General features: G+C 38.9%; 1 protein-coding gene and 1 long non-coding RNA gene across 2 annotated transcripts in view; one reads left to right on the top strand and one right to left on the bottom strand.

Moving 5' to 3' along the window:
- The window catches only part of LOC121233941, a 54,101-nt gene extending 31,093 nt beyond the window's left edge, over positions 1 to 23,008 (top strand). The window contains 16 exon segments of the mRNA XM_041129717.1: positions 2,159 to 2,276; positions 2,477 to 2,686; positions 2,899 to 3,223; positions 4,973 to 5,066; positions 15,039 to 15,147; positions 15,238 to 15,503; positions 15,616 to 15,740; positions 16,099 to 16,333; positions 16,754 to 16,796; positions 16,799 to 16,941; positions 17,044 to 17,330; positions 18,428 to 18,629; positions 18,722 to 18,842; positions 18,845 to 18,960; positions 21,939 to 22,024; positions 22,504 to 23,008. Coding sequence (XP_040985651.1) covers positions 2,159 to 2,276; positions 2,477 to 2,686; positions 2,899 to 3,223; positions 4,973 to 5,066; positions 15,039 to 15,147; positions 15,238 to 15,503; positions 15,616 to 15,740; positions 16,099 to 16,333; positions 16,754 to 16,796; positions 16,799 to 16,941; positions 17,044 to 17,330; positions 18,428 to 18,629; positions 18,722 to 18,842; positions 18,845 to 18,960; positions 21,939 to 22,024; positions 22,504 to 22,663 — 2,640 coding nt within the window. The 3' untranslated portion in view covers positions 22,664 to 23,008.
- LOC121233942 lies at positions 260 to 25,896 on the bottom strand. The gene is made up of 4 exons (XR_005934269.1): positions 25,886 to 25,896; positions 12,328 to 12,335; positions 11,557 to 11,559; positions 260 to 466 (listed from the first exon to the last, which is right to left on the bottom strand). It is a non-coding gene; the product is annotated as an uncharacterized LOC121233942 (long non-coding RNA).
- Positions 25,897 to 26,576: the final 680 nt, after the last annotated feature.

Genomic DNA, 26,576 nt, shown 5'->3' with positions numbered 1-26,576 from the left:
GAATTGCACCAAGTTGCAAGAACAAGATAATTGAATTACACCTATTCAATAAATTGCAAGGTGTAATCCTCTCTTTGGGATTCACGAATTTCACCCAAAAAGCCCAAGTGCAAAGGCACCGTTTATGATCTCTCAAACAATAATCCTCCCTCTAGGGTATTTGCCAAAAGATTCTAAAGCAGGTGAATGATGTCCTATTTATAAGCAATACAAGTTGGAAACCCCTAATAGGTCCATTGAAAATAAATAATTAAAATAAATAAATAAAATAAAAAGATAGCGGCATTGACCAAGCTTGGCCGTGGCATGCATGGGCCCATGGTGGGCTAGGATGGTGCATGGTGGTCTTCGGGCTGGTCCATGGCTAGGTGGTGCGGCATGGCTTGTTGATGGTGAGCCATGTGTGTGCACTGCATGGCCCAGGCTGGTGGCCTGGGCGTTGGCTTTGCATGGCCCAAGCTGGTGGCTTGGGTGTTGAGGCTGCAAGGCATGGGCTGGAGCCGTGCACTGGATGGCATGCCTGGTGGGCATGCCACTGGCCTGGCCTGCAAGGCATGGACTGGAGTCGTGCGTTGGATGGCATGCCACTAACTTCGCTGGTGTGCGGCAGGTGGGCTAGGGCATGCTGTTGAGTGGCATGGCCCAGGCTGGAGGCCTGGGCCCTGACAGTGCTGCGCTGTGCTGCGCATGGGAGTTGTGCGGCGCATGGGCATGCGCATAGCCTTGCGGCACCTAAGCGCGCGCAGGGCCACGAGGTGCATAGGAATGCGCAGGGGCCTGAGCAATGCGGCGCAGTGCTGAGTGAAATGCAGTGCTATGTGCATTGCCACCAGCATGGGCGCATGGCGCATGTCTGCACGCATGGCCAGGCGCTCACTAACCTCGCTGGCCTGCATGCTGGGCGCCCCGTGTGTGCCATTGCGCTGGCCAAGGCATGCATGCATGCTGGGCGCCCTGTGCATGTCACTACACGAGCCAAGGCATGCTTGTGGGCTAGCCAATGGGCATGTCCCCATCATGACTAGGGCATGTGCGGCATCTCTAGAGGCAACTCGACGTGGGGGTCTAATAGGTTGACCTTCTGACATGTTGGAACGGGCTTCATGGTTGTTCTCAAGTGGGTGTGGCTTGGAAGATACTCCTTTGTGCCTTATGTGGTGCATTTGGATCGAAAGGAATGAACGGTGTTTTAATGATAAAGAGCGCTCTCTTGAACAAATCTGGAATTTTTTTGTACATTCCTTGCTTTTTTGTTTTCAGCTTTAGCGAATCACAGATCCTCCATTCATGCTTTTCTGATGTCGCTTTCCCCATTCTAGAATGTATTTAGGTGTTTTCTTTTGTATGCTTCCTGTGTACATGGGCTTTGCCTATACATTCGTTTCTAATAAAATCTCTTATTACTTATAAAAAAAAAAAAAAATCTTGAAATGACAGCAATGATAAACTAGTAAAAAAAGGTCCTCACAACATGACCATCAATCTAATGAGTGAGATTTCAATGCCCTAATGTCTTCGCATTTTGTTCTACCCAATTGTAGTCATATGGCATTAAGAACTACATTATGAAGTCTATGAAAAAAACCTTTCCAGCAAGCAAGTCAACAGATTATTATTGGAAACTCTAAACAGATTTATGGTTTTCGTAATCCAATTTCCAATTTTTTTAGTTCGGTGCATAATCTTGAAATCCTTTATTCATTTGTCTCAAGCCATCTGGCTTGGGCCCTTGATTCATTAACACACCAAAGTTAATTATGTACAAGGCTACCTTATCTTCTGCATCTTCTATTCGAACTCAAATTCTACTCCCTGCAGTATTTCCATGATAACTTGTTCACATTTTGGCTCGGCAACATATTCTGCTGTGTCTACCAAACTAGGGGCATTTTGTTTGTGTCTAATCTAGAGACTGGTGATATTTTCATTCAAGTGTGGATATCTTTAAACAAGTTATGGTCCATGGTTTTGGGCCTACATCTATCATTTGGGTCCTGGTCTTTGTTCTGTTCTCTATTAGGCTTTGTTTTTTTGCTTGTTGAGTCTTTGACAGCTTGCATGGAAACTATTTTTTATGACAGCTTACCATGAGAAGATCAATTTTTAGTCTTACCTGTAGTATTATATAAAAGAAATGGCTTCTGCTGACCCTTGGCAGATATGTCGTGTTGAGGATCTTCTCGTGAATGGACTTATCAGAGGCAGTATAATTCACATCCACAGGGCAAGGACTGTCATTATTGATACTGGTGGTGTGATTACTGCTTCAGAATTAGGTAAAAGAGTTTGATTATTACTGTCTTTAGATTGCTGTCTTGTTTCCATTTTGTTTCCCTTGTTGCAAGATTGGAATGCTAACAACTTGTCATTTTCTCTTGATGAAATTTATTAACTATAAAAAAACAATTTGTCTATTTCTTGGAAAACGAATCACCTTATGTTTAAGGCTTCTAATAGTCAGAGATCCCTTTTTCAGGTTGCAGTGAAGGTATTGGAAGGGGAAACTATTCCAATGGAGCAGGTAGTGGTGCTGGACATGGGGGTAGAGGGGGCTCTGGGAATTTCAACGGGAGGGTGAGCAATGGGGGTGACAAATATGGTAATGCTGATCTCCCCTGTGAATTGGGTAGTGGAACTGTAGGCCCTAATCAATCATATGGGCATGTGGTTGGAGGCGGGATGATAGGTAATGTTTGTACAATGAAACCGGTGTTTATCAACCAAAACGTTCTCCTTTGGTTTTGATTATTTACATATGAATGCTCTCTGATGTTTAACTTAATGAGCAACCAACTTTTTGCCCTTTTCTTGTGCTTTATGGGTTTACATCAATCAACCTGTAACTCTGTAAGATTATACCTAGATAATGTTTACAAATTCATGTATCATTTTTACTAGTAATGGGATCAATCCAGTGGCCACTCGTAAAGCTTGATGTTTATGGATCTTTGAGGGCTGATGGTCAAAGCTTTGGTAGAGCAGTGAGATATGGCAACGGTTCTTTGATTAGTGGACTTGGTGGAGGTTCTGGTGGGACAGTCCTCCTTTTCCTTCAAGAGCTTAGGCTTTCAAAGATGTCGTCTTTATCTATTGTTGGGGGCAATGGTGGCCCTCTAGGTGGTGGTGGCGGTGGCGGTGGGAGAGTTCATTTTCACTGGTCTAAGATAGATGTTGGTGATGAATATGCTCCAGTTGCAAGTATAAATGGCTCCCTAAACAATAGGTATCCCTATTATTCTGAGTAATAGCTTTCAATTTCAGTAGATATATTTTCAGTACGTGTACTTGTTGTTCTAGCAAATCTGAGATTTCCTTTTTCCCATATTAGCTGAAATTGTAATATGCATGGGTGGATACCCTGTTTCAATATATTATTCATCATATCCTGATACTAACCCAAAATAGGATGCATGTATATGAGATTTTATAGGTTCTCCATAAAGTGAGCATTCTCATTTAACAAGTGATAGAGAGAGTACTTTTATTTAGAGAGCCTTAACTAGAAGTCTAGAATGCCAGTTTTTACTTCTAAAAAATTTGTCTACCATTTTTTAGTGGAGCATTATTTGATATAACCTATATTTTTATAGTAGTTTCCTAGCACATATGGCTCTGATACCAAAAGGCACATATATACTAGGGTGAAAAGAGTTGGACTAGAGGGAAAGAGAGTTAGTATACTAAGAGAAGGCAAGCGAATGGTTGAAAAGGAGAGAAATGGATTGTAGAATAACACATTAAGAGACTGCCACTCTCTTTCCATCGCTTCCTACACTGGGGTAAGGCCCCTATTTATAGATTGATGGGGTTTAGGCTTAACATACTTTGAAGTCCGCATCGACAGTGCGCATATTGAATTATTGCCTTGACAACACCTTTTTTATTGAACGTGAAGATCCCAGCTGCTGTGGGGGCATAGAGGACTTGCCTATGTCAGAACATGACACGGAACAACAATATACCCTGTTCCGAACTTTAGTTTATCCAGTAGTAACATTATTTTGAGCCAAACTGATCTATTAAAGTATTTTTTTTTTTGGTAATTAAATAATGCATGGCAGAATATATACTCAACCTCAAAACCACCACATATCTGTGGGGTTTGGAAGTGCTGTTAGCCACAAAGGCAATTGGGCAAAAAAAAAAAAAAAAAAAAAGGAAAATATATCACACACACATGTAAGAAAGGTTGATTTTCATAAGAAAAGAAAATAGTAGTTAAGTGAATACTTCATGATTTTTTTAAGGGGAAAATAATGTTAGTAATTACTTTTATGATATTGTCAACTATTTGTCATCCAAATAATATCATAATAGAATGTAAGATCATGGGATGATTTTTGAAGTGAACTTTTCACGTGGACCAAAATTGACATATTACTTATTGAGTTGCTTCAGTATGAGTTCATTTAAGAACTTCATATTTGATACTTCTGCAAGAAGTCTATATAAGTTACTAAATCAATTGGGTTAAGGCTTGCTTGAATTTAGTCGAGTGTGCGACACATGCCCAGCCAATATTGGGCTTTACTGTCTTGCAACTTCGCAAGTACCAAAGCTAGAAACCTTAGAATGATCACAAATATCTGTGACATATAGAATAGTAAAGAAAAATGGATCCACTTTTGAGAAAGTGAAGGATTACTCAATGAATAAGATGAATGGGAAAAACAGATATGGTTTTCAGCATAGCTTTTGAAGAAATTAGCTGCTTTCAAGATGCTTGAATTTCTTTTATTTATTTATGCATTTTTTCTTGAAAATTAAAAAATGCTCATCATGTCTCTGTGTTAATCCTTTCTTTTAGGTCTGAATGTGTCATCTTAGGACTCTTTAGTACAATAAACAAACTTAAATTTTTGTTTTATTTTAAATAGCTCTTAAGAAGATGGACTTAGGACCTGTTCACGTAATTACTGCACGATACTTGTGCCTATAAAATAAATAACCGCATGATACTTGTGTCTAACAGCGGAGGTGCTGGGCACAATGGTGGTCTTCGTGGAGAGGAAGGCACAGTTACTGGAAAAAAATGCCCTAAGGGTCTCTATGGTACTTTCTGCAAGGTATGCCCCCATTCAATTTTATAGTCTTACATTGACACCTTAATACTTGACATATGCATCTACCTTGCCCTACTAAAAGGATCAGTGTTGCCTGTATAGCATCATGTCTTAGAAAGTTGGGTGTTTTTCCATTACATTCTATGAATAGCTGTAAGTTTGAGATTATTCCAAATTTGTGGAGGGTCATCAATTTGAAACCTGTCTACCATCACAATACAGATCTCTTACATCGAAAGCTACACTTCCTTGTTCTCTTTTTTCAATTTCAAATTATAAATTTTTAGAGAAACTTGGTTATATTTCCGATGGATTAGAATCCTTAGAGTTCCTACCCAAACTCTAGACCCTAGAGTAAGAGATCGAAAGAGAGACACATGAAGTGGTCCTGAAACATTTATTGTTACATTTTTTGGTAGGACCTACATCATGTCTCTCTCTCTTTTATACTCTAAACCTTAGGTAAGAACTTTTGGGAATCTTGATCTATTTTATGTGTACATGACTTCCCTCCTTTTTGGGTAAAGATTAAAAGACAAAAAATGGGGTAACCCCTAGGGTTGGCTCAAGTGGTAAGAGCCTTGGTCTTGGTGGTATTCTCCCTACAGGTGGTGTAAACAATTTTTAGAGACCATCGGATTGGGAGAATGTCTCATTGCATTACCCGAAGTAAACTTGCGAGGAACTCCTTGCGGAGGGCCTGTGAACCCTAGGATTATTCAAGAATTTGTTCTAGACACCCAGTGCCAATGAAAAAAAAAAAGGCAAAAATTGGGTGAGATTAGTAGCAATTTCCATGTTGTATTCAAGGAGGTTTTAATGTTACCTAATTCCCTAGTGAAAAACGAGTGAGGCTCATTTGCTTCCACCAGTGGCAGAGTTTTCAGGCTCGTTTGCTTCCTTCTGTGGCAGAGTTTTCAGACTTCAGTTTTGAGGAACCTTCTTGATATTCCACCAGTGGGAGGAGGCTTTTACATGGTTGAATAATGGGTACGTTCCTGCGTACTCTAGATTGAATTGCTTTCTCATTTTCTCAAAGTGGGAAGTTCACATTTCTGGTGTGTCTTAGAAGCAGATGGTTAGAGCTTGCTCTGATCATTTCCCCATTCTTCTTTATTGTGAGCAGTTTTAGGGTGGCAAATGATATTTGAAGTTAAAAAATATGTGACTAGAACTAGAAGGTTTCATGGAATAAGTTAAGCAGTGATGGGATTCTTGCAGTCTTCAAGGCTTTCCAAGTTATACTTGGCACATAAACTAAAAGATCTTAAAGTGGATTTACGAGTTTGGAATGCTGAGGTGTTTTGTGTAGGGCTGAGCACCGACAATGTTGGAGTCAGAGTGCCCTACGTCCGACTCCAACTTTGTCAGAGGTCGAATCTGACCTCCGATTCCGATTCTGATTCCGATTTGCATAGCCTCCGATCCGACTTTGACTTGTCAGAGCAGAGTAGGATTTAAGCTTTTTTATTGGGCTTTTTTTCTTTGTCCATTTGAAATTTCAATTTGACAATCTTAGGCTCTCACTAATCGGATTTAGGCTTCCAGATTTCAGTTTTTTTTAAAAAAAATATTTTTTCAATTTCAATTTTATTAAAACATAACCAAAATTGAAAAAATAAATCATTGTACAAATTAATGTTATTATACATTAGTATTAGATGTTATTATATGTTAATGTTTATATATTAGTATTACATGTTATTATACATTGATTATTATACATTACTAGTACATGTTATTATACTTTAGTTATTATATATTAGTATTACATGTTATTATAAATTTATATATTTGTGTTTATACATAATACATTAGTATTAAATGTTATTATACATTAGTTATTATATAATTAGTATTACATGTTATTATACATTAGTGTTTATGCATTAGTTGTTATTATACATTAGTGTTACACGGTAGTAATAGTTAATAGTATGGTGTTTACATATACTAAACTATTATCAGTGAATTTAGTCTATTTATGTTATAGTATAAGCATATTACTTTATAATAATTTGATCATACTAGTATATTATTGAATTTTATTAACTATATAAGTTATAGTTATATAAAATATATATGATTAATATATAAAAAATACATATATTTTTATAAAATATGTATAATATCGGAGTCGGAGTCGGTACATCGCCACCTCTGACTCTGACTCCGACTTATTGGAGTCGGAGCGGAGTCGGTGCAGAGTTAGAGGTGGAGTCGGATTTTTGGATTTTTGCTCAGCTCTAGTTCTATGATGTTACTAAAAGAAAGAAGCTTCTCTTTGAAGAGTTATAGGTCTTTGAAGTGATTGCAGGGAAGTTGAGGAAGGAAATGCATATTGGTCATTTGGAAAGGACATTAGGGGTGGTATTATAGAGAAGAGGGAACATCACTTGGCTGGTTGGAAATGGTTGTACTTGTCAAAGTTGGTAGAAGGACATTGTTCAAGAGTATGGAAACCAACTTGCCTACCTATTACATGTCGTCATACCCACCTCCGTTTGGAGTTCCAAACCAACTTGAGAAGCTACAATGTGATTTTGTTTGGCGGGAAGGGATGGGGGCAGAACATAAGCTACATCTTGTCAAATGGAGAAAAAGAGTATTTGCCAACGCCCCACCCTAGGTGGAGGGGGGGGGGGGGGTGGTTAGGCATGCAACCCGACCCGCCCATACTGGTTTTGGACCTGACCCAGTTATATGTCTGCGCCAAACCAACCCGATCCATCCAGGTTGGGTCAAACCTGAGTATTTTTCTTTTTTTTTTTTTTTTTTTTTTTTTGGGCATTTACTGAATTGGCTGCTGATTTCCAGACAGCCTAGCAACAAAGAATTAATTTACCAAGCTTATATCAACTCTTTATTACTAATGATTACACTCATTATCTTACAAACCTAACCTTTTTCCATATAAGATATGCAGAAGATAAGAAGATTGTTTGCAAAAGTGATTTTCTGAATTATGACTTAAAAATAAAGTTTCCATGTACTTAGCCAGCTCTGATAATTCCTTGCATATTAGTATCTCCTTTTCAGAATTTAGCATAACCATGCAAAGACAGACACATGGATAGGGGCACAAAGACACAAAAGCAGGCGTACACATGATACAAACAGATTACTATCAACTTTACAATCTTTAAAAGTATTTGCAGCATCATTGATTTCCCAATACAACTACATAGCCAGATCCTTTACCTAAGTGAAAAGTTTCCACCATTTGTACTGTATCAATGTGTCACACTCTTCCACATCGCAAGTCATAAGGTTATGGCCTTGCAGGTCATGCTCTTCATGTAAGAATGATCCAGCACATAGAATATGATCAATTCTTGTGCATAATTAAACACTTCAGCACCTGTATTTTACGGCCAGCATGTGTATGCTTCTCTTCTGTGCGAAAACTCAAGGTGGACAAACAAAGGGCAAATCAAGAAAGGTCAAAAGTCAGATTCTAACAACAATGATGAAAGTGCCCACTCACCACAAAATATGTGATAGCTGTCTGAAGAGAGAATAAATTGTGAAAAGGATGAAAAAAACCAATGAAAATGAGATACAAACTACACACTACAAGAACTCAAATATAATGTACTTCTACATTTTTCTGACAAAACAAAACTTAACAGTGAGATCAAGATTCTGTTTTTTGTTAGGAAACTAGTAGTCATTGATCAACTACCAATGCGGAGTTCTTACCTGTCAGAATGTTTTGTTCCAAAAACATCAGAGAAAGTGCCTCCACATTCCACTAGTATGCAAGGCTGAACACTCTTCGAATTAAGTAGAAAACGATTTTGGTGGTGAAAGTCAGCCATTCATTATGAGCCATTCAAGTGTCAGGGCTTATGATATAGATAAAATGGAAAAAAAAAAAAAAAAAAAAAACTTATGAGATACCTGGTTAGAGGCTACGAACAGCATTCACGAACAACATAACAATGAAGTCTTAGTAACTCCTAAAAATGCATTAAGTGCAATCTATACGTTAGTCTTAATTTGATTCTTCATTTTTTTTTTTTTTTTGATAAGTAAATAAATTATATTAATCAAAGAATAGGCAAAGCCTGATACATGTATAGTTTGCCCTAACTAAGTAGGAGCAATAGAGATAAGGAAATCATGAAAATCGAGGCCATTAAAGTCAACAACAATGGCCCAAGTACAAAGAGTTCTAATAAAGAAAGCTTTCAATTCCTCCATCGATCTCTCTTTGTTCTCAAACGTCCGTTTATTGCGCTCCTGCCACAAACACCACATGATGCATATAGGGATCATCTTCCACACAGCTTTAATCTGTCGAATACCTCTCAAGTTTGTCCAGTTGGCCAAAACCGCCACAACTGTCTCAGGCATAACCCAAACCAAATCTACTCTACCAAGAACCTCATTCCATAACCCTCTAGCTAACTCACAATGTAGTTGGAGATGGTCTACAGATTCACCCCCCTTCCGACACATACAACACCAATCTGCGATGATCACCCCACATTTTCTCAAATTATCGGTTGTCAGGATCTTATCCAAGGAAGCAGTCCACACAAAAAACGCTGCTTTGGGTGGCGCCTTATGTCTCCAAAGCTTTCTCCATGAGAACTGAGTATGAGGCTCTTGAGTGATAGATTTATAAAAGGAGTGAACTGAGAAGGAACCTTTAGCTGCAGGTATCCACTACAACCTATCATGTGCATTGGCCGGGTTTATGGAATACAAAAGGCTGTAAAAGGTTTCAAAACTGCTCATTTCCCAATCTTGTGCAGCCCTACTAAAATTGATGTTCCACTGAATTTGCTCCCCCGATCTCCCCATGACTTCTGCAACTGAAGCATCTTTATCACTTGCAACCTGGAATAATGAGGGAAATGTATCTTTTAGAGTACCGTTGCCACACAAAGTATCATACCAAAATTTAATTTTAGTTCCTTCTTCTAGGCGAAATCTAGTGTGACGAGAAAAGACCTCCCACCCTCTTCTTATATGTTTCCACAACCCCACTCCATACGCTCCTCTCACTTCTTTTGTGCACCAACCCCCCCGCAAACCCCCATATTTGCTCTCAATCACCATCTTCCAAAGAGCTTCGGATTCCTTATGGTATCTCCACAACCATTTTCCAAGTAACGCCTGATTGAAAGATCTCATATTTCTAATGCCCAAACTACCATTCGAGAGAGGGCTACATACCTTCTCCCACTTGACGAGGTGAAATTTGAATTCCTCCCCATTCCACCCCACAAGAAGGCACTTTGAAATTGCTCAAGACGAAGCACCACACTTGCTAGAATAGGGAACAGGGACAAAAAATAGGTCGGTAGATTAGATAAAGTACTCTTGATCAGGGTAATACTACCACCTTTTGATAGGTACAATCTCTTCCATCCTACTAGTCGGCGCTTTACTTTCTCAATCACCGTGTCCCATAATGTAACCGCTCTTGAGGCGGCTCCCAACGGAAGTCCAAGATAAGTCATATGTAGTGAGGTAATTTGACACCCCATAAATTGTCTGATACGCTGTACCCCTCCAATAGGCACCATCTCTGATTTGTCCAAGTTAACTTTCAACCCGGATGCTGCTTCAAAACAAAGGAGAAGGGCCTTCATAGCTCGAACCTAGTTATGATCTGCCTCATAGAAGAAAAATGTGTCATCTGCAAATAACAAATGTGAAATGTTAATAAGTCCCTTATTCGGAGATCCAATCGAGAAACCCGCCACAAAACCATTCGCAACCAAAGCCGAGGTCATTCTGCTCAACGCCTCCATTATGATAACAAAGAGTAATGGGGATAGCGGGTCTCCTTGTCTTAAACCTGTGTGCTCTTAAAGAAACCAGTTGGGCTTCCATTTATCAGTACTGAAAATTTCACCGTTATGCACCACCGAATCCATGAATGCCATTTCTCCCCAAAACCACATCTTCCCAGAAGATCAAGAAGAAAGTCCCAATTAACGTGGTCATACGCATTTTCCATGTCTAGTTTGCAAATAATCCCTGCAACGCCGGCTTTTTGTCTACTATCTATGTATTCATTTGCAATAAAAACCGCATCTAGAATCTATCTTTCCTTTACAAATGCATTTTGAGGTTTTGAAATTATCTTCCCCACAATCTCACTTAGGCGGTTTGCTAGCACCTTAGAGATAATCTTGTATACCCCATTGACTAAGCTAATGGGCTAAAACTCCTTAATCACCGAAGCCCCCACCTTCTTCGGTATCAAAGCAAGAAAAGTGGCATTAAGGCTTTTCTCAAACTTGCCAGCCGAGTAAAATTCCTGAAACACCTTCATAAGATCATCTTTTAATACACCCCAACATGTTTGAAAGAAGCCCATAGTAAAACCATCAGGACCCGGTGTCTTGTCTTTAACCATTTTCATCACAACCTCATAAATCTCCATCTCCTCGAAAGGCCTCTCTAACTGATGGACATCATTAAGCCCAATGGAGTCAAAATCAAGCCCTTCCAGTTTAGGTCTCCAACCCACCTGCTCGGAAAGTAATTGCTCGAAGAAGTCAACTATATGATTGTTTATCGCTTGCTCTTCTCGACAGTCAACACCTTCAATTTGCAGCATCTCAATGTTGTTGGATCTCCTGTGTGAATTAGCTACCCTGTGAAAGAACTTAGTGCTTCGGTCTCCTTCCTTCAACCATAGCGCTCTTGACTTTTGATCCCAAGAAGTCTCTTCTAATAAAATAATCCTTTCTAGATCTGCTTCCAACACTAACTTTTGGGCTAATTCTTCCCGAGTTAAAGTCCTCGCCTCTTGTATCCTTTCTACCTCTTGGATCTCCATAACCATCCTTTTCTTGCGTTCTCCTATGTCTCCAAAAGACTGCCTATTCCAAAGCTTTAAACCTTTTTTAAAGCTTTCAATTTACCCGCAAAGTTGAAGCTAGGGTTCCTTGTATTTGATATGATGACCACCACTGCCTGACCCTGTCCTCAAAGTCTTCCGATCTCAACCACATGTTTTCAAATTTGAAGTACCGTTGCCTCCTTTGGAGCCCACCACAATCCAACATGATAGGCCAATGATCCGAATACAAACGAGGCAACCTCTTTTGCCACACATCCGAAAAATGACTTTCGAACTCCGGAGAAATTAAGAATCTATCTAATCTTGACCACGTTTGATTATTAGACTACGTACAAGAACCCCCTGCAAGTGGTAAATCCACTAGATTCAAATCAAAGATGCACTCTGAAAATTCTGTCATAGCTGGCCGTACACTTCTATTTCCAAAGCCTTCACTTGGGAATCTTATCACATTAAAATCTCCGCCAATGCACCATGGAAGGTCCCACCAACTATGTACTCCAGTTAGTTCATCCTTCAATAATCTTCTATCATTGTCTACATTAGGTCCATATATTCCTGCAAAAGCCCACATAAAATCATCTGAAATGCTTCTAAAAGAGCATGCTGCCATGTATACCCCAATAAAATCCTCTCTTTTCTCCACCACCCATCTATCCCACATCACCTAGACACCGCTTGATGCCCATTTAAGCAAAGAAGCAAAAAACAACATAGTTAGCTATCCCACATCAAAAAAGCCTTAATAACATAGTTAGCTTTTTTGTTCTTATATCCCACATCACCAAGACACTGCTTTTTTGCTCAAATATAAGAACAAAAAATATGCAAAAAAGGCATACTGCAGTACAGAAGTTATTAAGATACATGTTTCATGAACAAAACAACATCCCTCATGCTTATGAATTATATGAAACTACTCATATAAGGCAGATTAGTAGTGATTTTTCTCATGATTCTTAACAAATGTATAGAGACATAGCAAATCAGAGACCGGCAATCAAACTTTCCAATACTCAAGTTAAGATTAAATTTTTAAACAAAAGATATCTAACAATAACACCATACTCAAGCCATTATATAATTAGCAAAAAAATGCCCAATGGTTTTATATATGATAAAGATATACAGCTTCTTACTGAAGCTAGGAAAACTTTGGTTGCGGCCATAAAATCCTCTGTCCTCCCTCCCATACAAGATCTGATGTACACTTGGTCAATTTTCACGTCTATGCATTCTCTTTGCCCGATCTGGAGAATGTGGCTGTAGAAAAATATTGACATCATTACTCATAAAAAGAGTCAAAGCAAGCAATCCTAGAACTATAATAGAATACCCATTTTTAGTAGATCGATCATGTGATCCACCACCTTCATTGTTTCCTAGTTTTAAAATTGCTAAAAAAGATAGAAAGAAAGATATACCCATCTGTCACCACCATCCATACACCACTTGGGAGTACGATTTCTTGATCCACCTAAAGCTTTTTCTCAGAGACCCTTTCATCTTGCCCTCCACATAATAGACCTTGTATCTAGCAATCCTCTTCTTCCTCTGCAATTCTGGGTCATCGAAGCTCCATCTTTTAGAAATAGACCCAAGTTAGCTTTTCTCTTTCTTAATCTCCACTTCCTTTCCTATCTCATTCAGCTATGCAGATGAACCAGCACAATTAACACAAAAAGTCAGAACCTATGAGCGCCTCCACTAGCCCCATTGGTGTCGGCTAGAGCTGCTCTGAGAACATTGGGATGTGCAAACTCGCCTAGAGATCCAATGGCAATCTGAGAAGGAATAAGGCGGTGACAAACAGAGGGGAAGGAATAAGAGATGATGAACGGAGGGGAACAGAGGCGACAGGAAACGAAGGTGACGATGAACGGAGGTGATGAAGATGACAAATGGAGGTGGTGATGATGACGAAGAGAAGTGGGGAGGGCTAGCCGGCTAGGGTTTGATCTGCAAGCTTAAGGTTAAAACGCATCACTGTCAGGTTGCTCGAGTTGAAACCAACATTTAGTGGGTTCTACCCAGAAGTTAGTTCAAACTAATTTTAACGGGTGAATCGGGTCTGGTCTCTTGGACGGACTGGGTCTACGGTTTTTCTGCACAGGCCTTAGGGGGGGGGGGTGTAGGCGGTTAGGAACTTGATACTTTTTAACTGAGCTCTTTTGGGGAAATGGCCATGACAGTATGCTTATGAAGGAGTGCCTTTGGAGGGTGCTTGTGGACACAAAGTATGGTAGCTTGGGTGGCGGTTGGTGTGCTCTTGAAATAAATGGGTCTTTCAGGGTTGAGCTTTAGAAGTTAGAAGGAGCTGGGGGAGTTTTTTTTCATCTTACTAAATTTGTGGTGGGTGATGGGTCCAAGATCTACTTTTGGCATGATGTGTTGTGTGGGGGTCAATCATTGAAAGACTCATGTCGGAGTTGTCTTGGATCACAAGTTTTAAGGATGGTTTTGTGGTGAATCACTATCACCATAGCCTACTTTACCTTGACCTTGTGTTTCTGCAGCATTTTGATTCTTACTCTTCCATGTCACATGATAACACGCAATGATGGTATATCTTGATTTATACCCCTAACTCTTGTCGCCACAAATGTAATCTGCACTACAGTGTTTACTACTACATAATGTGTCTTAGCAGTCCAAAATGCTGTGCACCATTTTGGAGAATTCCTCGTGTTCAAAAAAATCCATTGAGTTGACCCCACTGCAAACTCAAACTTAGTTGCAGCCTTATTGACAGAATCATGCACCTAGGGTTCATTTTTTTCTGTAAAAATACCATTGTTTACATCCGATGCCTGTTTCTTAGTTTTGTTGTAGGTTCTTAAAAGATTCCTAGAATGCGGGCTGCTACTTATGTTTAATACCAAATGGCAGTTACTATGTAATGAACTTGTCTGTTTCAAATACTTGAAAACACTTGGATTTTTTTGGATACAGATGTGCATGTAAGACATCCATTCCCATTTGTTAGTGTCATTGGGTAATTATAAATGTTCACTTCTTACTCCTTATATGATGTTTCAATATGGCCTTTGAGTGTGCATCATGTTTATTATTGTTATTATGCATTTGAACATTGTGAGCTAGTCTTGGTATGTTAAACGAATTTTGGATAATGCAATGTCATATAGGAATGCCCTATTGGAACTTACAAAGATGTTGAGGGCTCTGATGAACATCTTTGCACGCCGTGTTCTATTGAACTTCTTCCCAATCGTGCTAATTTCATATACGTGCGAGGTAATATTTATATGTATGATTTGACTCTAAACTCTCTGTCTCTTATTTTTCTTTGAGCTTATATCTCACTTGTGGGTTCACTTTCTTCAGGAGGAGTTAGTCAGCCATCTTGTCCCTATAAATGCCTTTCCGACAAATATAGGATGCCAAGTTGCTACACGCCTTTTGAGGAGCTCATATATACTTTTGGGGGGCTTTGGCCTTTTGCACTTGCGTTGTCATGCATATTGGTCCTTCTAGCTTTTCTCTTAAATACTTTGAGAATAAAAGTGGTTGGATCAAGAACTTATCATCGGGAAAATACAATTGAACACCAGAGTCATAGCCATTTTCCGTACCTTCTTTCTTTATCAGAGGTACATTGGTGATTATAACAAGCATTCCTTCATTTTTATCGGAGAGGAAAAAGCTTTCCTTTGTTTCAGCTTATGTATTTTATGACCCTGATCATATACCACTTAAACCTAGGTGCGGGGAACCAGAGCCGAGGAAACTCAAAGCCATGTTCACAGAATGTATTTCATGGGTCCCAATACTTTTAGAGAACCATGGCATCTTCCTTACTCTCCTCCCAATGCAATTATAGAAATTGTGTAAGACAACCTCTCAACTTCTAAGGGATTATGATGGCCTAATCTACTTTTAATTTCATATTGTGATTTTTTCAGAATCTTTATTCCTGATAATCTCCAACTTCTTGGTACTTACTATATGAGTCGAACTGTTATTCTGGTGATATTGACTGACCAAAAGAAACTATTTTCTTTATGCATTACCGTATTGGACTAGTTTTCATCCTGATATACACTTCTTAGTGACAGCATTTTAGTGAACATCCATACGAAATATAACGCCCATAAGATTACATTTGCACTTGTAAATCTGCACCAACTTTTTACATCTCATGTCGCACAAATTTATGTATCATGTGCAACTCTTCTTGGCCTGCAGGTATGAAGATGCTTTTAACAGATTTATTGATGAGATTAACTCTGTTGCTGCATTTGATTGGTGGGAAGGGTCAGTTCACATCATACTTTCAATTCTTGCATATCCTTGCGCCTGGTCTTGGAAGCAGTGGCGAAGGAGAAATAAAATTCATCGCCTTCAGGAATACGTCAAGTCTGAATATGACCACTCGTGTCTGCGCTCATGCAGATCCCGAGCTCTGTACAAGGGGATGAAGGTTTGACTTTTCATGTAGAGCCATTTTTTTGCATAATATGCTTCACTCGGATATTCCAAAATCATATCAGGAGATCTGATTTGAACTAAGAACTACAACAATACTACTGGTATGTTAGTGTTCACAACCCCGGCTCATAACCTCATTTCTGTCTGTAAGCTCTGCTGGTACACGTAGTGTATTGAGTTTTGGCGTTGAAATGCTGGGAGTTTCTTCCTTGAATGATTTTTAGCAAGTTATCTCCATCCCTCTGACCTGGACTGTCAGAAATGAGATGCGGGCATTTCTACTACTACTCGCTGCTTTATTAAGAAAATAGCATTTAGAAATCCCTTAAAAGCATTCATTTCCTTTCAGATTTGAATGTTCTACCAGTTCATTTACTTTATCATGTCTTTTTAAGCATGGACATTGATACAGGTTGGGGCAACACCAGACTTGATGGTGGCATATATTGATTTTTTCTTGGTGGCGATGAGAAGCGTTTGGACATGGTATCAATTATACAGAAGAGATTCCCTATGTGTATAATTTTTGGTGGTGGTGGAAGCTATATGTCACCTTACAATCTTCACAGTGATACATTGTTGACAAATCTTCTTGGCCAGGTCTCTTGGTTGTTTATGATCTTTTAATGTAGCTTCAAAACACTTCTTTTGTAATTATGTTGGTAGCTCTAAATACAAAGACAAATGTACTTTTTTAAACAGCATGTCCCAGCAACTGTTTGGACTCGTTTGGTGGCTGGTTTGAATGCTCAGTTAAGGACAGTGAGGCATGGATCCATCCGCTCTGCACTTATTCCGGTTATTAACTGGATAAATAGTCATGCAAACTCACAACTGGACTTCCATGGGGTTAAAATTGAGCTGGGATGGTTCCAAGCAACAGCTTCGGGTTACTATCAGCTGGGTGTTTTGGTAGCTGTCGGTGATTATTCTATCCACAATTTGCACCCACCGGATTTGTTGGGCAGAAGTGCTGATGAATCTCCAAGGTGAATTTAAATAGTTGTGCCTGCAAAATTGCTGAGCCACAGTGTTTTCTATTTCTTACAAATCCTGCAGTGCCAATTCTATTCATTTCATGACTAATATGACATAAGCAGTTAATCTTCTATTTAAATTTTATAGTGCCATATGTTAGATGGATGTAGATTTAAATTTTATAGTGCCATATGGCATAAGCCGTCAATCTTCTTTCCCGGATGAAGTGTACTTCAACCTTCTGTACCATGCCATGCATGTAGCCGGATAAGGATCGCTTATACATATGGTATTCTACCACGTAGGACTCTTACATCCCAACCATTGCTCTCAAATCAAAGGACAGATTTTAACACATTAGCATCCATTACTTATGTCAACCTAACATTTATCATCTTAGTACTTACCATATTTAACATATTTGAAAATGATAAATATTGATTTTGTAAATCCCAAAAATTTAGTTTGAAAGGAAAATATTAGGATTTCCTCTTAATCCATTTGGTAAAATACCCAAAAAAATTCTAGAGGATCTTAATAATTGTGTACCGTACCTTTGAAACAATTTAATTTTTTTTTTTCCTGAGGATGGAAAAGCTGATAAATATGATCTGTCATTCTGATGGACAAATGAGGAAAAAAGAGAAAGAAAAGAAGACATGAAATGAGCTGCACTCTGCAAAGCAAAATTATTAACAAGTGTTGTCTGGATAATGCTATAAATTAGTCTAATTGTCATGATTTGGATACTAGTTTCATCACTAGTTACCTGCGTAGCACAAGATTTTGCAGAATGGTTCAGGATCTAGTTGGTCCACCCTTGCATGTCGGAATAGGGCACTTCCATTGGTGTACAGCAATAGTATCCTTAGACATAGGCCTTTAACTGGAACATGTGGCTTGGGTAAATGATAATCAGACTTTTAACGTAATTATTATCTTATGCAGTTAGGATATGTATAAATTTAGCTCTCCTTCTAGACCCTAGAGAATGTGATGGCGATTATCATAGGACTTAGTTGCTGATTATTTAGTCTTGTTCATATCGTTGTTAGTCAAAACGAATCTATAGTTGACTTGTTTGGTCATTTATTGGTTAATATTTCAGGCAAAAGGTTGCATGCCCAAGAAAAAGTCTTAAGCAGCAAACTTGGGCATGTACAAGCCATGCATTATCTCTCAAAACAGTCACTGGGGGAATTAATGGAGGACTTGTAAATGATACTACATTGAAATTTCTCGATTATAAAAGGGACTTTGCCTTTCCCCTTCATCTCTTACTGCACAATTCAAGACCTGTTGGTCGTGAGGTACTCTAATGATGATACATATATCGCCTTAACTGTTTGGTGAGTAATTATTTTATTGTTCATTATCTAATACTTTAATTTCTGCATTCCAGGACAGCCTGCAGCTGCTGATCACTATCATGATTTTGGCAGATCTTTCTGTCACTCTACTTATGTTGCTTCAATTCTATTGGATTTCTCTTGGGGCTTTCCTTGCCGTGCTGCTCATTCTTCCCTATCCCTACTTTCTCCCTTTCCAGCTGGCTTGAATGCCTTGTTCAGCAAAGAACCTAGAAGAGTTTCGCTTGCTCGTATCTATGCATTGTGGAATGCTACATCTCTATCGAATATTGTAAGTTATACCAAGTTTGCAGTACAATTCACAAGAAACTTACCAGTTACCTTTTCCTTTTCTTCTTTTGTAAGTGCTGGTTAGAAGCACTTAAGAAAGTTGGACAAATATGGACCTCAAGCCACAAGCCATATTAGATGCCATTATGATGATATTCATAGGATTATTGCATCCTTAAGGAAACTACCTGTATGAAAATTATTTCATCTTTTCCTACAATATTATTTTATGGAAGTAACTAACGTTTAAGATTGCCTAAATCTACATATTTACAACTTAAAATGCATCCCATGCCATTTAGTTTGTGATATGACCTACTCATGCTTCTTACTGTAATTGCATAATGGTAGATGGTAAGTAATATAACAATCTATTCACAGACCAATACTCTCAGATTAAACAGTGTACCATATGGAGAGAGTTCAAGAGTTCAAAATGGATGCGTAAATAAAGCTTCAAGATCCTTAAAAAATTTTACTGTTAGTTCTTTTTAAGAATTTCCTCCAAACTGGGTTAGAGGAATACTGTATTAAATTTCCACGTGTTCTTTGAGCATATGAAAGGTACATGTCTTTCTAATAGGATTAATGGCGTTAGATTAATATAGAGAAATGTTTTTTTTTATGTTAAATGAGAATATGTTCACGGTGGACAAACAATATCAATTCCATTAAAAAATGAAAAATTTTATTCTCAGACCCCTTGTAACTGGACACACCACACCCATGATATGGACGGCCACGTTAGAGATTTAAAAAAAATCTGGCTTGCTTCCTCCCCCTCAAGCCCATGTTCTCTCCCCCCCCCGGGGAAACTCACACTCGCTTCTGAAGCTCAGGGATTCACACTCAAACTCTCTTTTGAAGCTCTGCGATTCAAATCTCATATTAACTAGGAAGATCAAAGGAGCCCTAGATTCTTAATGTATGAGTGTTTGGGCCAAATACTCTCCTTGAATCTCTTTGGGCTTGTTCTTGTACATTGTCCTAACCTAAATTAGTACTCTCCATTCAGTTAAAACAACCCTTGAGTTGGAGTACCTGATAAAAATGGAGCAGCAAAGTTGATTTGGCAAGTTGACAGAAGGATGCAGGTTGGACTTTGAGGTGGAGTTGAGTTTAGGTTTGGGAGATTTGGGGAGGTTGGGATTGGATTTTGGAATGTGGCAGAGATTAGGTTAAGGAGATTGTGGGTGTCAGGATTTAGGGCTCATTAATGGGATAGGAATTGGTTTTCCAAATAGATCCAGCATTTTTCAAATTAAAAACAAAATTCTGACTTGATGATGCCATGTAGGCGGTGTGTGGCTTGAAACGGGGCCTTAGTATAGAAGAACACTAAAAATATATGCCTCTCATATGCTTAGAAAAAGATAATTCTACCTCACCCATGACTTATCTTGGTCTTCCATTAGGAGCTCCCTTCAAAGCAAAGCTGTTTGGGATGTTATATATGTCTACAGGCGGTAGCAACTCTTTGATCCAGAGCACATCATCCACCTCACCCACTTATTACATGTACCTTCCCACTACTGGTGGGAGTAGCCAATCCATTGGAGAAGCTGCAACGCAATTTCCTATGTTGGGCTGGGGGTTACGAGGGTGGAACATCATCCCCATCTTGTGAAGTGGACCAAGGTATATTTGCCGATTGAAGGTGGGTTAGGGATGAGATATAATTCTCTTTGATCGAGCTCTTTTTGGTAGGGGGACTTTTCGGGCTTTATTAGATTTGTTGTGGGTAACGAGTCCAAAATTCTATTTTGCCATGATGGTGACCAATCATTGAAAAACACTTTTACTGGGTTATTCAGAACCTTCCACTCAACAGATGTTTATGTGCCAGATCATTATAATCTCTTGCCTGATTCTAGCCATTGGTGTGTCAATTTTGTTAGGGAGCCTAATGACTAGGAGGTGGATCTCTTCACATCGTTTTTTGACCTGTTGTATTCATGTCAAGGGGGACATAATGGCGAAGATAAAATGGTCTGGAGTCCATCTAGGAAAGGAGCATTCAAAGTATAGTCTTTTGCAATGCTGTGTGTCTAGGATAGAAATCCTTTCCTTGGAAACTTATTTGGAGTAATGACCCTCCTAGAGTGATTTGCTTCACTTAAACAGCTGCCTTGGGGAAGATTCTTACACTAGATAACGTGAGGAATCAGCAAACTTATGGTGACATATCAGTTCTATATGTGCAAGAAGCATGGGGAAACAATGGATCGCTTTTTCTTGTATTTTGAAGTTGGCAGCACTTTATGAAATGTGGATCTATTAACATGTTGGAAACGGTAGTTTTGTCTCCACCCATGCACGCTACTGTGTAAGATGATTGTGGTTTGTCTGGAGAGACAGAAATGAGCACAACTTTGAAGATTGTGAAAAGTTGTTGGGAGTTCAAGACATCCTTTCAAAATACCCTCTTTCATTGGACAGTGGTCCAAAATCTGTGTAGATTTCCTTTCATAACACCCTCTGTTTCTACTTCTCTAGATTTCCTAGCACTGTTTCCTTTCTATGGTTTGGTGGATTTCTTGTATTCTTCCTACGTATGACGGAAAAAATCTTTTTTAATATCTATGAAATCATTATCTTATTAAAAAGTAAAGTTCGGTGGAAATTTGTTGTACTAAACCTACAAGCTGATTTATAGAACAAAAACTATGCTGTGTAGAAAACTCGATTTTCCGTAACTTCTACTTGTTACTCTCGGACTTTTTAACAGTTTATAGTATTTCCATTCTGGAAGGACTGGGCTGCAGCAAAAATGAGAACTTGTGCTCAAAGCATCTGATGCATGTAAAAGAATTCGGCACTCAACCTATAGGCAACTACGTAGGGTTCTAGACATGTTTCAAAAGGCTCATGTTTGATGATCGATATTCATCTGGTCGTATCAAGTATCTTTGCTACTAGGGTAATGTGCCTATAAAAAAATCTTTTGCTAGTCTAATGTGATTAGTTCTTTTTCTGCAGGTTGTGGCTTTTATCTGTGGCATATTCCATTATGGATTTTCCTCTTTCCAGCCGCCTGACAAGACAAGTGCTAGGAACACTAGAAGGTGAGCCATTCAACTTTAAAAAAAAAAAAAAAAAAAAAAAAATCCATTCATATAACAACTTTTTTAGCAGATAGCTTAAATTTCTTGCTAAAAATCACAATCAGTATTTAGGATAGTGCCCCAGGCAGAAATAGCTTTCCAGCGACTTATATTATCAACAGAATCTCAACCTGTTTTCTTTCCAAGTATGAGGAGTAAAAACTTAATAAAACTCCTTTTACTAAGAATGAACTGTTCGCCCCCATAGCATTGGTCTTACGCTCCAAGGAAATCTTTAACTTGCCAGCTTGTATCTCACGTGGATCAAGCAGCCTCAATGTAAGCTCTGGCTTACATTGAATGGTCTTAAATGAATGGCCTATGTGCTTAGGCAGTTTAGCTTCCTTTCTTGGGTTTGTTTTATCCTAGTACCTTTTTCCCTCTTTGGTCAAATGTCTTAAATGCTCGTTTTGTCAACTGGCTTCTGTATTTGCTTATAGGGACGATGATAAATGGTGGCTTTTGCCAACCATCCTTGTGCTGTTCAAGTCAATACAAGCTCGTTTTGTCAACTGGCACATTGCAAATCTAGAAATCGAAGATTTGTCACTGTTTTGTCCAGATCCGGATGCTTTTTGGGCTTACGAGCCGAGTTCATGACTAATGAAAAAGAGTTATTGCATTGTGAGTATCAATCTCAGCCCCTCTCTCAAATGCTGAAGGTCAGGGATCCTCTGCTTCGGGGAAGTTACATCTACTTTGCTTTGTGAATATATTGATAGTCGTATGTAGGAAGGCATCAGAGTATAGTTTTCAGTTTTGTCCATTGTAATTAATAGTATTCATAGCGGCATTGGGTGCAGAATTTTTTTATTTTTTTATTTTTGAGTGATCATTAAGAGGTGCTTGTGTAAAGAAGGAGATAGAGAATAGATTTCATTGTTCAGTTTTCACTGATTGCTCCATTTTCATATAATACTTTGTATTAAAATTATATCTGTCAAACACTTGTGGCCTCTCTCTCTCTCTCTCTCTCTCTAGTTTTTTGGTACATCACTAACCGACCAGAGTTCATCTCCAACTCCATCCAAACAAATATAAAAACCACTTCCTGCAAACATTGAACGAGGTGCTTTTGGATATATAAGTTTTACAGGGCCTCATGAAAGGGGATCCGGAGAAGAAGAAATAAACATGGGATTTTGGGTTATGGGAAGATGAAGATAGAGGAGGGAAAGAAAGAAGCAAATACGGGATTCAGGAGCGTTGGGAAACCTTATTAGTAGTCAAAACGGTGCAGCTTAGTTAAGCCTTGAATGGCGCAGCTTTACTTTTATGATTAAACGATGTAGTTTTCATTTGTGTTAAACATTGCATTTTGACATTGAGTACAGTAAGTGTAAGGGGTTATTTTAGTATTTTCATCTTGAATCAATTAGAGAGATAATCACACGGGTACTAAACCCAGGGCAGGCAAAGGGGGAATCATTCTGAAATATGTTATGAACTTGTAAGACAAAATGGAGGAATTGGGTTGCCTCGAATCACCCATACATATATAAATTACAATATTATTTCTATCTGTTCTTTAATCCCCAGTTTCCTCCATACTTCTTCACTGCCATTACTTTGATTGGAGAGTAGCATAGAAAGAGTTCAATGAGAGCTTTAACAAGTGGTAACCAAGAGCCAATGATCCAGATGGCTGAAGGCACTAGACCCAAACATTGGTAAGAAAACATGCACCGACAACTGGGGGCATAGCAAGGGACTATTCAGGATCTCAAAGACCACATGGAGCAACTGGCAGACACGATGCGCACCTTGTTTGAAAATCAAATGCAAATGAGCTACCAGGGAAGCTTTTCCAGAATGACATCTTGAGGTATAGACCCTAGAAGAATAGTCACAATGGAGGCTAAGTTAGATTTTCCTTATTTTGTAGGAGATACCCGCTAGCAATCCAGTACTTTGAATTTCATTAGACTCAACCAACACATCGTTTATTAATAACATCCTACCATATGCGAGGAGAAGCACTTATCTGACATCAGGATGCATGGGACAGTAGCGATTTTGACAAGTGGGAGACCTTCACCCGAGCTTTGCAAGTTACATTTGGCCTACTGCTTACAACGATCCCATGGAAACTCTTAACAAGGTTGAAGCAAACTACCACAATAGAGGTTTATAAGGCACAATTTGACTCTCTCAAACAAATTGAAGGGACTTTCTTATGTGCACAAACTCAATTGTTTCCTCAGCAAGTTGAAAGATGAAATATGCTTGCCAATGCGAATGTTAAACCTAGTGAGTTTGAATGCAGACTTCAGATTAGCCAAAATTCAGGAAGAATACCTAGTCAGCACCAAGAAAAGCTTCAAGGCAGGGGGAGACAAGGGGAATTTACTTGCGGTTGGCAACTCGATACCACCGGGGGGGGAGGGGGGTCTTTCCAATGAAGGGAGAAATAAGTGGAATAAGCCATTTGTACCTGCAAGAAAAATATCTTTAAACCAAATGGATGAAAAATAAAGAAGACAATGCCTCTGCTACCATTGTGATGAGAAGTGGAACCCAACACACATGCAAATCCCCCAAGATTTACTTACTGCAGGGATGTGAATCAAGGGATGAGAATGTTTGAAATTAATGATGAAATCCAATATAATGAGGAAGGAGTAGTGGTGGGATCTGGTGAAGTGGAACCCGAAATTTCTCTCAATGTTATAGCTAGAACTTCTAGCCTTAATACGAAGAGGTTGGTGGAACAGATTGGTGGAGAGTAGGTGGTCATTTTGGTGGACTTGGGTAGCGCACATAGCTTCCTAGATCCATCTGTGGCACAAAGAACCAGCTCTCCCATTCTCTCTATATTCTTAAGCTGGGAGGATGTGATTTAGTATTGGGGGTTAATTGGTTGGAAACCTTGGGCCCCATTATTTGGGACTTTTCCAAACTGTTAATGGAGTTTAGTAGGGGAAAACATAAATTAGATATTAAAGGACTCAGACTTAGAGCTGGTTTGGATTGAGAGATCTCAACTCATCTCACTACTATTCACTACTATTAATAAATTTCAACTCACAAATCTCACTACTATTTACAAATCATTTCAACTCAACTCATCTCATCTCTCAATCCAAACAGGGCCTTAAGCCTCTAACTTTGAAGACAGTAGCAAGGCTATGTTGGCCTTGATAGCAAAAGGGAAAGGGTTATTCTTACAGATAATTCCAGGAGAAATGGACAAACAGGGTGTTGTTAACAATGCAGACATTGAGAAGTTATTGAACATCTTCAAGGGTGTTTCTGAAGAACCTAAGGGGCTACTTCTGCAAAGGAGCTATGATCACACGATAGTATTAAAAGAGGGTACCCAGCCCATTTCCACTAGACCTTATGGGTATCCCTACTAACAAATATATGGGATCGAAAAAATAGTGGCAGACATACTCAAAACTGGGGTAGTGAGGCCCGGTTCTAGCCCTTTTTCATCCCTTGTGCTGTTAGTGCATAAGGTAGAGGGAGTTGGAGATTATGTGTTGATTATTGAGCACTTAATCAAGAAATGGTGAAAGACAAATTTCTGATTCCAGTGATAGATAAGTTATTGGATTAGCTATGTGGGGCAGTGGTGTTTTCTAAATTGGATCTTAGATCCAGATGCCATCAGATTAGGGTGGTATCGGAGGACATATCTAAGACTACTTTTAGAACTCAAGAGGGACACTATGAGTTCTTAGTGATACATTTTGGGCTCAATAATGCCCCTTCCACTTTTCAAGGGCTAATGAATGTTGTGTTTAGGCCACTATTGAAAATATTTGTTTTGATTTTATTTATGATATACTAGTTTACAATAGGAGCTGGGTTGAACACTTAGACCACCTTCGATAGGTGTTGAAGTTATTGTAGCATCACAAACTTTATGCAAAGCTGTCTAAGTGTAAGTTCGGGGTGAAGGAAGTAGACTACCTCGAACATATCATTTCTGATCAAGGGGTGAAGCCAGATCCTACTAAGATCAATTCCTTGCTAGAATGGCCAACTCCCAAGAACCCAAAAGCCTTGAGAGGGTTCTTAGGATTGATAGACTATTACAGGAAATTTATTAAAAATTATGGAATGTTGACAGCACCCTTAACCTATCTCCTTAGGAAAAATGCATTCTTTTGGACCGTAGAAACTAATCAAGCCTTTATCAAACTAAAGGAGGCTGTTACTCAGCCCAATGTACTTAAACTTCTAGGTTGTTTTATACCCATTTACTATAGAGTGTGATGCTAGTAGGAAAGGGATTGGATCTGTCATAATGCTATCAGGGCAACGCATAACATTTTTTAGCAAGATGTTGAAGAGGAAAGCCCTACTCCTCTCCACCTATGAGAGGGAATTGCTGGTCTTGATAATAGCTATACAGAAATGGTACCCTTACCTCTTGGGACAGTTGTTTGTAATTAAAACAGATCAGCAAGTTTTAAAGTTTTTACTAGAACAAAGGATGGGAAATGAAGCACAACAAAAATGTCTTACAAAATTGATGGTGTATGAGTTTAAAATAGAGTACAAG

This window comes from Juglans microcarpa x Juglans regia, chromosome 6D (assembly GCF_004785595.1).
Source record: "Juglans microcarpa x Juglans regia isolate MS1-56 chromosome 6D, Jm3101_v1.0, whole genome shotgun sequence".
NCBI classification, from domain to species: Eukaryota; Viridiplantae; Streptophyta; class Magnoliopsida; order Fagales; family Juglandaceae; genus Juglans; species Juglans microcarpa x Juglans regia.
The sequence above is the reverse complement of the archived record's forward strand: the minus strand, read 5'-3'. Positions and strand labels throughout refer to the sequence as shown.